The 12352-nt window shown below is 40.6% G+C and overlaps 1 protein-coding gene across 1 annotated transcript in view; it reads right to left on the reverse strand.

Moving 5' to 3' along the window:
- Nucleotides 1–1090: 1090 nt before the first annotated feature.
- Nucleotides 1091–12352, reverse strand: part of ror2 (receptor tyrosine kinase-like orphan receptor 2) — a 29929-nt gene continuing 18667 nt past the window's right edge. Inside the window, exons 2-9 of the mRNA XM_020618665.1 lie at nucleotides 11969–12031; nucleotides 9736–10023; nucleotides 9236–9266; nucleotides 8262–8383; nucleotides 5192–5506; nucleotides 4439–4693; nucleotides 4048–4253; nucleotides 1091–3135 (exon numbers count right to left, since the gene is read on the reverse strand). Of these exons, the coding sequence (XP_020474321.1) occupies nucleotides 1678–3135; nucleotides 4048–4253; nucleotides 4439–4693; nucleotides 5192–5506; nucleotides 8262–8383; nucleotides 9236–9266; nucleotides 9736–10023; nucleotides 11969–12031 (2738 nt within the window). The 3' untranslated portion in view covers nucleotides 1091–1677. The remainder of the gene's footprint in view (nucleotides 3136–4047; nucleotides 4254–4438; nucleotides 4694–5191; nucleotides 5507–8261; nucleotides 8384–9235; nucleotides 9267–9735; nucleotides 10024–11968; nucleotides 12032–12352) is intronic.

Here is a 12352-nt window from a genome sequence, read left to right on the forward strand (position 1 = left end):
CAACGTCACGGTCCTGGATTTTATTCTATTCATAAAGGGCTTTTGAACCACTCTTAGTCTGACCCGTCACCCAGGACCTGTTTGCCTTGGGAGACCCTACCAGGGACATATAGCCCCAGACAGATCACTCGGGTACTCAAACCCCTCCACCACAATAAGGTGGCAGTCCAAGGACAAATAAACACTTTGACCTTTAAATGACTTTAAAAAGTCATAATAGCCTAAAGTAGATGACAGATTAATTTCTTTTACACATATATCTGTATTATGAGACTATATATTCTTCCTGCCTCCTAAAAATTGCTGATGACTAAATATAATCAACAAGTGACAATACATGATTTTCCTCTAGTGCCAAGTGGAAATACATAATTTTATTCATGACTTTTTTGATATTCCATAGATAGATATTCATGATATACTATATGATAAGAAAAAAAGCTAAAACAAAGAAAACTGGTAGAAATGGACAATGTATGAACATCAACAACAAAGAAAAACTATGAACAAATAAAATGTTCAAACCAAAGTACATAAACAACAAATCTGTTATCAAAGTTGATGTTAAACATATAAACCTTGTGGGACATACATAATATGGATTATAACCATTGTCAATGGCTGGAAAAAAAAAGATTAAACAAGGTTATTTGATCTTACTAAGTCCCAAATACAGCTCGGTGAATTTAAATATTACCTAGGCAAAAACTGTGCACATTCAATCCAGGTTGTGCACAGGTGCTGGACAATAACTAAGAACCAAAAAGCTAAAAACTGTTAGCACAATGAACTGACAAAATGTCTTGAAGGATTTATTTTACTACATATTAATGCAGTGCTTTGTTTCAAGCAACATGACCTTCATCATTATTTGTCTGATGAAGACAAAACATATCATTGCATTAGTATGTAAGTTTTGACCCTGGTTCACAACTCTATCATTTTCAAAATAATCCTGATTGGCTCTTGCTGCATAGAGCAGGGCTTTTCCCGATCTTGGACTGTCGTCTCACTGGGGTGGAGTGTACTGAGTGACAGCACTCAACTTCCATAGACAATGAATGGGCAGCTATCGCTGGCCCAGGGATTTGTCTCTGTATGTAGTGCTCAGCAGTGCAGCCATGCATTTTCATCACAATGGTGAAGATTCTTTAAAAAAATATTCCTGGATCTGAATGATTATACCTATAACCAGAACCACAGGCTGCCTGTACAGAGAGGCATACTATCTGAGGTGGGTGGCAAGAATCCCTCCTTTCTGTGCCTCCCAGTGAATGGCCTTGCTGACAAGTTTTTAAAAAAGCAGCTGGCAACACCATGAGCATTCAAAGGCAGAATGTCAGTTAAGGCAAGGCAACTTCTAAAGCACTTGTGGATAAGAAAAGTTTTGTGCTGTACAGCAAATGATGAGAATAAACATTGTTATGAATGGCAGCATTATATAGACACACTCTGTATAGGATTGTACTATTAATTGTGCTTAAATATTCACACAGGAGTTTAAAAGGCACAGACATGAGACAAATTGTCATTCAAATATGTCAGGACTATCTAAGAAACTCATAAAAAACATTCAGTCACAATTCCCTTCACTTTTTACTGCTCATCAAATTTTTGGCAAGCAAGCATAAGCTCAGAAAATAATTTAGCTCTACTGTCCTTCTAACAGCACCACATTTACACGTTTGGCATGTGGGCTACAAATTCATCAGTCTGTGGAGAGTCATTGTCACCTAGCAATTCTGTTTCGGGCACTGACAAATCCCTGTTTTGGTCTAGTTGTTCCTGGAATTCCCTGTCAGCTAAGTCCTCATTATTGGTCTTGGAATCCTCATTTAGTAAAGCTGCTCGCTCTGTGACAGATGTGTTAGAAGGGGCAGTGGTGACATAGCCAGTAGATGTGGACCCACTACCACTATGGTGAGAACCAGCTTTGGGAACCATTTGTGGGGGGTGGTGCATCTGCTGGTGGGGCACAGGCATGGGTATTTGCATGGGGTAAAAGTTCGGCAGATATGGGTAAGGAGACATAGGGTGATATCCATTGACTGGGATGTAGAGCTGTGGGGGCACCACTGACCGATGCATCTGACCCTTCATGGGCATGAACTGTGGCTGATGGAATGGTGAGCTCTTTTTAGGGCTAGGGTAGCGTGGTGCATTTGCTGTGCTCATGCTGATGTTGCTAACAGGACTGGTGCTGAGAGAGCTGGTCTGGGTAGTGTTACTGGTGCCAGAAGTCTGAGCAGAGCTGTTGTAGCTGGACATGCTCTCCCAGCAGCGCAGACGTGTGTGGATGTCCTTGAAGCGAGGCCTTCTTGCTGGAAATTCACTCCAACATTCCAGCATAAGGGTGTAAATCCAGGCTGGGCAGTCATCTGGACAAGACAATAGCTGGTGGCTGCGGACCATCTCTATCACATCCTGGTTGGAGTAGCCACAATATGGCTGTAGACCATAACTGAAAGTTTCCCATAGCAATACACCATAAGACCAGATATCAGACTCGGTGGAGAACTTGCCATACATAATAGCTTCTGGGGACATCCAGCGAATGGGGAAAGGGCTTGTGCCCATGAGGCTGTAGTAATCAGCAGAGTAGACATCTCTGAACAGGCCCAGATCCAGGATCTTGACACTAAGTTTGTCAAAGACCAGAATGTTTCGGGCAGCAAGGTCTTTATGGATTACTTGTTGGCCAGAAAGATACTCCATTCCAGCAGCAATCTGGGTGATGACATGAAGAAAATCAGCCTGCTCCAGTGTGGATTTTACTGTTTTGTCATCATCTGAGCTGCCGACATCAGAGTTGGGGGAGCGCATCACCAGATACTCATGCAGGTCACCCAGGCTGGAGTAGGTGAATATCATGCTCAATGGCTGCTCTTTGAGGACCACACCGAGCAAACAAACAATATTGTGGTGCTGTAGTTGAGAGTGGAGCATGGCTTGGTTGCGAAATTCCTCACAAAGAGTGGCATCAACCTTGTCTTTTAATGTCTTTATGGCTACCACCTGGATCTGCTCACCAGGTGTGGTGCCATACAGGTGGCCCTTGTAAACCTTACCAAACCGATCCTCTCCAAGCTCCTCCATAAACCGTACTGCTGACATGTTAAGCTCTCGCACCTTGGCCTGCAAACACAAAACAATAAATACAAATGTGTGTTATTAAAGTAGATGGGGAACAATAAACCCAAATGTAGTACTTTAGCACTGTAATGCACAAGTTCTTCATTCAGCTGTTTTTATTACTTGTTTAAACCAAAACATTAGAGGACATGTGTTGCTTCAGATACCGGTGAGATGACAAAAAAAGGAGATTTGAGTTTGAGAATTTTAAGATCTATCAGAGACCCGAAAACTGCGCAGTGAGACATGATACTGATAGACCTGAGAATTTTAAGATCTATCAGAGACCTGAAAACTGCGCAGTGAGACATGATACTGGAAGAAGGGATTTTTACAACACTGGAACATTACCACAGCACCAATCATTCCATTTTATACTCCACCTCCACAATCACCAAATAAAGGGTAGCTTTATTTTTTTGTGTTACAATGTGTGCTGAAAGTGTGCTACCATGGATTTTACCAATAAAATGCATCACTGGATTAATGAGTTGGCAAAACAAGCAGCTGCTCTAGAGCTACAACGCCTCAGAGGACATGATGACTCCAGGTTCACTTTGGGCTTTGTAGCTATGTAAACATATGTTTGGTAATACTGTATACGCCACTAAATGTACAGAGTAAAATTAAACTAGGGAGGTCACACTGGCTTTAGTACATAATCTTGAAGTCACATCTTGTAGAGGGCCCAAATCTTAAATCTTTCTTAAAAGCCCCCGCCCCCAACTTATCTTGAGTTTACATGGCACAAATTGCTTGATACATTTGTGTTTAATGGTGTATTTTCCCAGAATTCTCTGAGTTAAAATGAATTAGGGTGCTACATTTTCTAATACACTGCTAGCATTGGTCTGAACATGGCTATATATCAGAAAAAATGCAAATGAAACACCCAGTGCACGTCTGTTGTGTTACCTGGTGTTTTTGCTGATTAAGAAGAGAGAGCTCCATTTCCTGGCTAGGAGAGCTGCTGAGCTGGCAGCGAAGTGTTGTGTCAGTCGAAGCCTTTTGCTTATTGCGACACATACAAACCAGAAAGAAGAGGCAAGCGATGACTAATGGGATAGCAATTGCAGGGATTAGAATAAACAGGATCTCCTTCCTGGGATTCTCTGGAGGCTCTGAAGACAAGATAATAGAGATGTAACAAGTTAGGTTCTCTGATTTATAATATGTTCATTGTATAATTCAAGTGTTTAGTTTTTTTTTAAAACATATGATCTGATCTCTTCATCTTATAATGATTGGAAAATGTTAACAATTCATTTAAAATGTAAGAACATAGTTTTTGCCTTATGATACTTACTGCAGGGCTGGATGTCACACAGGTCCACCCTGACCTGAGGGTCTAAGGTGAAGCACCAGGGTGCCTGCATCTGACCTCCGGGGTTACGACAGAAGTTGTCACTTCCCAAGAGCTCAGGGTATTCCTGGGACAGGTGGTGACTGTGAGGGTACTGGGCACTCCACAGCTGGCAGTGGTGACCAGATTTGGTGATGCTGACTAGGCCCTTGTAGTCAGCCCCACTTCCATTGTAGCAGCTATGGTCTGAGGGAGAATCTGTAGACAGTGATTCAGTATGAATATTCTTAAACACTGTAACAGAGTCTTAAAGGACCAACATGGGATTTGTTGTCTGTACAAGTTTCTCCTTAACTGTCCTGGCCCCCAGCCAACACTTCTACAACATTTGAATAAGTTAGACCGAACACATGGTTAATTATATCCTTTAAAACTGTGAGATGGAACAGCTACAGTGACTGGATCACACCAAACAAAAGGCCAAGGGTTACTTTTACAGACTGTTGTCTCTGCTTTGGCCTTCGAGTGCATGAAACAGAAAGGCTAAAATGACCATGTGTCTTAAGGATTTAATTGAATGGACGAATTATGAAAGTTTCAGTATCTTTTTGGTTAACTGCCAGCTCCACTTAGGATTACAGTGTTACACTTGTGGCTGCAAATTGTTGTTAATAATTTATTCATCATTCATTTCATGACCGTGGTGCTTTTACACCAATAATTGTAATGTGTGTGTGTGTCATAGAATCCACCTACATGGACCGATTTTTTCTGGTGGCACTCCTATCCTCATACATGAAGCAGCATCAGAGGTGCCTGGCTGTGGCAGCAGGCGGCAGTTGGGCAGCTCCAGCTGCATTAGGATCATAGGATTAGATCGTGCGATGGTGTATTCGGTGTGGCACAGGTCATTCTCCAGGACCTCACACTCATCTCGACAGAGCTGACGCCGCCGAGGGCCTCGAGAACCCTCATCGCACAGAGGGAAGACGTAATAGCAGAAGGATGGGATGGCAAAGCTGGAGCACTGATCCGATAGGTGAGTAGAGGTGCCAATCATAGTGAAGGCAGCTTGGAGTGAAGAAACAGAGATACCTGTTTGGACTGTTTCCCAGGTTTTCTTATGCAGTGTTTTCCCTAGGATTTTTTTCAGCAGTGGTGCTGTTGTGCATGTACTCCAGAATATGAGACGCCAGACCCATATGTTCAAAGGTTCAAAGATTTTACTGTCAATTCACTATATGTGCAGGACATAGAGAAAAATCAAAATACCAGTTCTCTCTCACCTAATGTTGAATGTTGAATGCAATGTTGAATATGTGAAGGAATTGCTTCAAATGACCTTAGATTATTCCTAGTTGTGTATGCTAATTTACCTGGAGCTATTGGCACTTGAAGGGCTCTGGTGGCCCAGGAAGCTGTAGTAATAAATGTCTCCTCTTTCCTGACTTAATGCTGAATTCTTTTCTCCTCTCTTCTCTCTCTATTCAATCCCCCATTGCCTGCACTGTCTATTTATTAAGGGAACATGTTTACACATGAACATACATAAGAAATATCCTCTTGTTAACTTAAAAGTTGGCTAGTTTGCATCTCTAATTTCACTGACCTCAGCTCCTCAGGGTCACTATAATCCCCCCTTTTTTTAATGTGCCACAATTCAGCCTCAACTGAAAATTCGGATATTTTGACTAACAAGATAGAGTGTGTGTACAGGACAAAGCTGCACCACTTTAGTTTAAGTTTGTATCTCTTTGACTTGGTACCCCATATGATATGGTTATTAATAAAAACCATTTTGATTTATTTTGTCATTGTTTATGCACGTTTGTGTAGGCAAAATAAAAACAGTAATCTCACCATTTGTGAGACATTAAACATTACACTTTTGCCTCAGCAGACCACTATTGGTCCAATGATTCCAAAGTGGTGACTCATTTGTTTGCACATCATTTGTGCAAGCAAAACAAACATCCTTTCTTTATTAATTCTCAAATGATGACTTGAGAAATAATGAGGCACAGATGTTTGCTTTGTTTACACAAATATGCTCATGCAATCTACAAACAAATGTGTCAATGTGGTACTGATATAAATTAAAAATATATTAATAAGATAAGATAAGAATGTGCGATGTAACTGTTAGAAAATATACTGCAGTACCTAGTTGCAATACTAGGTGGTCCCTTTTAATGTTTAATGAGAGTTACATGTGATTACTAACTGCCCTTAAGGACTGAGCAAATTATCTATTAAAGTGCACCTCCTTGCCTACCAAAGATGCAAGAAGTGTTGATGAACACTGACGTATAAAGTTGTAAAAATTTTATGGAATTGTTGTAAAATACCACCTGCAACATATGTGATGAGCAGCTGCTTAGTTACAACAAACAGGGAGCTGGGTTCCAGACAGTAGCAAGTGAACAAGGTACAATCACTACGGTAAATAAAAACATAATTGTTACAAAAGTGTACTCTATAAGATTATTGACTGTTGAAGGCTATAGAGTTTTTAATTTGTCACGGGCTGGGGTAATATTTTTGCCAGTGTTGGTTTGTTTGTTCACAGCGTAACTCAAAAAGTAATGAATGGAGTTTGATACATTTTTTAGAGGTAGGGTATGGCCCATGGAACAAATGATTAGATTTTGGTGCTGATCACATTTATCGTTTAGATCCAGAAATTTCATAAAGGATTCTTAACCACTGTGAGTGTCGGAAAGGCTGTTAACTGTATGTGAGCCCCCTTGTGGCAAAAGTGCATGGCTGCACTGCTGGAGTAAAGCACATACATAGTGCTGTGTATAGGTCACATCTGTCCAGCTCAACACAACACACCCCCAGAACTACAGCATTCCCAGAACCCATAAAAACGATCAAAGTATTTTGTTATAATGAGGTTCTTGTTAAAACAAGATTTACGTTGCCATAGGCAGCTCTTGTCCTATGATTATTAGACTGACTTTATTCTCTGGTAGCCATTTGTCACAGGATGAATATTATAGCCATAACTAGGGTGTAATCTCCACAGTGGACAGGTTCCACCCAAAATATGAAAAACTGACATTTGTCCCAACCTCCCCCCAATATTTGTCATGGCCAGTCATCAATGACTCCTGAATCTATAAGAAAATACTCTCAATTCCAGTGTTAAACCAAATCCAAAACATATTGATTGTTCACTGAGGTCCTCCTGCTGCATGTTGATTTATATGTCATGGCAAATCAAGGAATAGCTCTTTAATGGACATGTTTATTGTGGAATCTAGACATGCCTTATCAGGCAATAGGAGAAAGGGGGACCCTGGAAGGCTGACAGAACTGCACGCCAGCCGCACACTAGCTGAAAGCCATTCACTGGGAAGTGCAAGTCTGAGTGGCTGCATCTGTGAGTCTTCACAGTCACTTCTCAATGAACTTGTTCATGTCCATTTAGCTTTACTCAGTTCTGGAACACATGTTATGCATTTGTCAAAGACGTTAGCTAAATAAAATACTTTACACTGGCGAAGATCATAGTTCTACCTTGTCACCATATACTGCTTCTCCCAAGTGAGTTACCAGTTATTGCACAGGCACTCGAGAGCAGCTAAATGGTAATGGTGCATTCATGTTTGTTATTGTGGGTGTGTGGTCCACCAACCATCCAGCTGCATGCAGTTTAAAAAGTGCAAGTTGTGAATGTAAAATTTCACCAACAGCCCCTTTGCTGAACCCATGTAGATGAAACACTGTATTTTAATTTCACATATCTATAGAAATAAGTATACTCATTTCTTACTCGACAATAATAATGTCACCTAAGAAAGCCAGTTGATGTTCTTACCTGTGATGCGGTTTTCACTTTCCCCCTGCATCTGCAGAGACTCAACATAGATGCTCCTGTTGCCAATGAAGCGAGCACAGGCAATGCCTCGATATGGCTGACAGAAACCTTGTTCATGCGACCTAAAAACAAACAAACAAAACAAACTGCACCTCAGCTACAAAGTCACTTCAAACATCCCATTAGTACCCTTAGTAGATGGCACATGGCAGCATCATTATTTGCCTGGGTTTTGGTGGCTGCTGGGGGTCTGGGATCATGGGGCAATAGTCAAAGTTTGCTCTGTTGGCAGTTCAGTCACCACAGAGCGCGCACAAGTTTATTTTTCAACTAAGATCTTCGACTTAGTACATATCTTGGTTTCAGTTGTTTAATAACCACAGTTGAGGGCTTGTAAACAAAAATTTGTTTTGGCCAATATATCAACCCTAACTCTTCAATGTCAGCCTCAGCAATCAACAATCAATTCACCTGAGACTACATAAGAAATATAGTCTCAGATGAATTACCACTCAACAGAGATTCAAAGTCCATAAAAGGTGTACAAAATAAAAATTATGCATAGTATAGATTAGGCCAGAGTTGATATCATAGGTACATTTTCAGAGCATAACACAGATTCAAACACTGTGTAACAAATGCCACCAAAGCCGACCCCGGGCCTTTCTGTGTGGAGTTTGCATGTTCTCCCTGGGCCTGTGTGGGTTCTCTCTCGGTACTCCAGCTTCCTCCCACAGTCCAAATACATGGAGCTTAGGTTGATCGGTGACGCTAAATTGCCCATTAGCAGTGAGTGCATGTGGTTGTCTGTCTACATGTCAGCCCTGTAATAGACTGGCGACCTGTCCAGGGTGTTCCCCAACTCTCGCCCAGTGTCAGCTGGGATTGGCTCCAGCTCCAATGTTTTTCTTTCGGTTGCTTTTAAGATATTTATTCACGCATACTGATGAACACAGCGATTTCTAGAAACTTACGGTTCATCGGGGCCACGTGTGGGCATCTGTCCTGTGAAATCAAAACATAAATATACATTAAAATTAGCAACAGATCACCATGGATTCTTGGTTACTTAAAAAAACCTGTGTTGATACATACACTGCTATAGAAAGGTTTAGACACACTTTCACATTAAATTGAATGGGCAAGAGTGTCCAAACCTTTGACTGGTAGTGTATGTTAGATCTTAGAGTTTTTACAATGCAAAGAAACATTTAAGGGTCATTAATGACATCATCAGTTAAAGAAAAATGCAAGCTCTCCACACAAGCTACTCACCTCATTAAAAAATTGTTAATATTGAAATTTTGTTGATCCAAAACAGTGAATCATGAAGAGTTCTTCACTCATGCATATTTTATAGTGTATAAATTAAACACTTTTTACAAATGACATTAGAAATTAAGCATTCAAAATTCTGTCCATATAGTGTAGACCTAGATAATTAAGTAAACATATAAATAAATGTGAACCTTACCTAGTTTGACAAACAGGACACCTGTGGCAGAAATGACTTTCAGTGAGTTGGAGGCAACACACTGATAATAGCCGGTGTCTGTTGTGTCCAGGTCCTGGATGCGGAGCTTGGATCCTGTCTCCGTCTTGCGTATGGTTATGCGTCCTTGCTCCTGCACAACCGGGGCATCATTTTTTAGCCAGCGGATGGATGGTCGTGGGTTTCCTGTCACTTTGCAGTGTAGCGTGGCGGTCTGGCCCTGGAAGTGGGTGATGTTATTGACTGGTTCCTGGAATTCCAGGAAATAACCTTGAGGAAATAAAATAAGATGTTTTTAAAAGTTAAAGGAAGCATTAAAAGTGAGAAACAGGCAAAATCAGATCTATAGAAATTTGACTTTCATAGAGCATAGTGTTATTCAAGCAGATCACTGACATCAGCATTGTGGTAAAGTTCAGCGTAGCGGTGACTAAACCATCCCCAGTCAACCAGGAAAATATGTAAATAAGTCAATATTGTGTAGTCATGCAAAACAACTTTTAATATGTATTATATTTCACATCAAAAAATATGAAATTTAATACAAAATTTGCTAAACCTGTAGTATGATTACCTAATGAATTTCAGTTTCTCTGAAACAATCATAAAAATAAATGTGTTAATTCACGATTGATGTAAGTACTCATCATATCAAACCACTAATCATATATCTGCAGTGTGACAAACATACATCAGTGATTCATTATTCAGTCATTCAGTAAATTATTCCGTTCCTAAATCTTCTCTTTCCTCTGTCCAAGTGTACAACAGCTACTCTGAGCTCATCTTTGCCTAGTGATTACATGCCTACTTGCTCTACTCAATGGAAAAAACTTTCTTTCACGACATGGTCTCCGCTCACTCCTCGCCCGCGTCACTCTCCTCTGCTCAGCCTAGCTCTGGTGCTGCAGCTAGAGACACACACACAGAGTTTTAGACAGCCGACGCTAGCTTGCCTTACATCCGCTATCACCCATTCACCTTAACTATTTTTCCATGTTGCGTTGCCAGGTTTGCCTAGCCTTCATTCACCTTAATTACCTCTTCATATATCTGTTAGTGGCACAGAATTGCCACACATGCACTAAGGGAAAATGGAAAAGGAGAAGAAGAAAGAAGAAGGGAGACAAGAAAAGAAAAAAGAAGATAGAAAGAGTCAAAGTAAAAGAGTCAGAAAGTCTAACATCAGATTCTGCTCATTCACTCTTTCATCATTTCAGGTTTTAAACATTTACCCAAAATCCATTGTTTGCATGTTGTTGAGCTCGGAGAACTGGGTGAGGACAGTTTCAGGTAATTTTGTTCTTTCTCTCTCAAAGTTTTTTCAAAGCATCTGTCTTTCATTTTGTAACAGTATTCAGCTTTTTACAACTGCCAGATGCTTGGAACAGAGCAGGACACTGGCCTTGCTACATTTGTAGTAGAGAGGCAAAATAAGAAATGTCTGTGAACACTCGATTTTCACTGTCAACTGTTCTGAGTTTGTTTGTTTCTCTCGCTCATTGCAGACCCACTCAATGACTACCATGATGTGAATAGACATGATGCACAGCAACTAAAGGACCCACACAGCTCTGCTGAGCTGGCCACTCTGTGAAACACTTCGCAGTACAGATAGAAACCTCTTTGGTTCCAGATCTTGAGTGGGGCCTGCAGTTGGTGACTACTGCTGACCACAAAATTCTTCCTGACAGACTGAATAAGTGTCTGAAATGATCAGGTGCAGTTTTAAGTTGGTTCAAATCAGATCTCGAAGGCAGGAGCTACATTGTTTACACCGGTGATCATAAATCTGAGCAGATTACATGTGGAGTCCCCCATGGTACAATCCTTGAACCATTGGTATTTATCCTGCACATGCTCCTTGTGGGTAAAATCATATGACAATAATTCTGCCTATCATAGTAATGAAAAGGACACTCAGATTTACTTAGTGTTGTCACCAAGTGACTACAGCTGTCATTCAGCTTCAACCAGGAACCATGCCATACCCATACTGTACTGGAGTTTGTGTTTTTCCATTTTCTCAGAAATAAAAAGTGAGCTGAAAAAAGCATGCTATCTGGTCCTGCTCAGAAGCCCAGAACATGCTACTTTGTCTTAACTTCCAGAAGCATATCTAATATTTCCAAGACTGCTTAATCATCTTGGAAACATCTAAAAAATGTATGCAGCTAGTAGCTCACTGCTCAAAAACATTTTTAAAAAATCTTACCTTTAGCTGTAGGTGCAGCACCACTCTGAGCTTCAGCCAGACCGTCTGTATCCGCTGACAGACCTGGATCAGATGAGGAAATGACATAAATGTTGGACAAAACTACATAGTCTCAAAAGGACATTTTGACTTGACATAGCACTGAACAAAAGTTTAGGGGTCATCCAAATGATCAGATATCCTTCTCTAGAAATCATCTAACTGTAGTTCATATTTTATGACAATTTAGTCATAATATTAGTCATAATTTGTCATAATTTTGCTCTTGTCAGTGTCATTCAAACAAAGTGTGTGTCAGTTTATTGGCCAGTGTACGAAATCCCATCCCCCACACCTTTCCAACTCCTCTCAGTTTGGCTATGAGATAAACTGGGTTTTCGCTCT

The sequence above is a fragment of the Monopterus albus genome, unplaced genomic scaffold (assembly GCF_001952655.1).
Source record: "Monopterus albus unplaced genomic scaffold, M_albus_1.0 scaffold209.1, whole genome shotgun sequence".
NCBI lineage: Eukaryota > Metazoa > Chordata > Actinopteri > Synbranchiformes > Synbranchidae > Monopterus > Monopterus albus.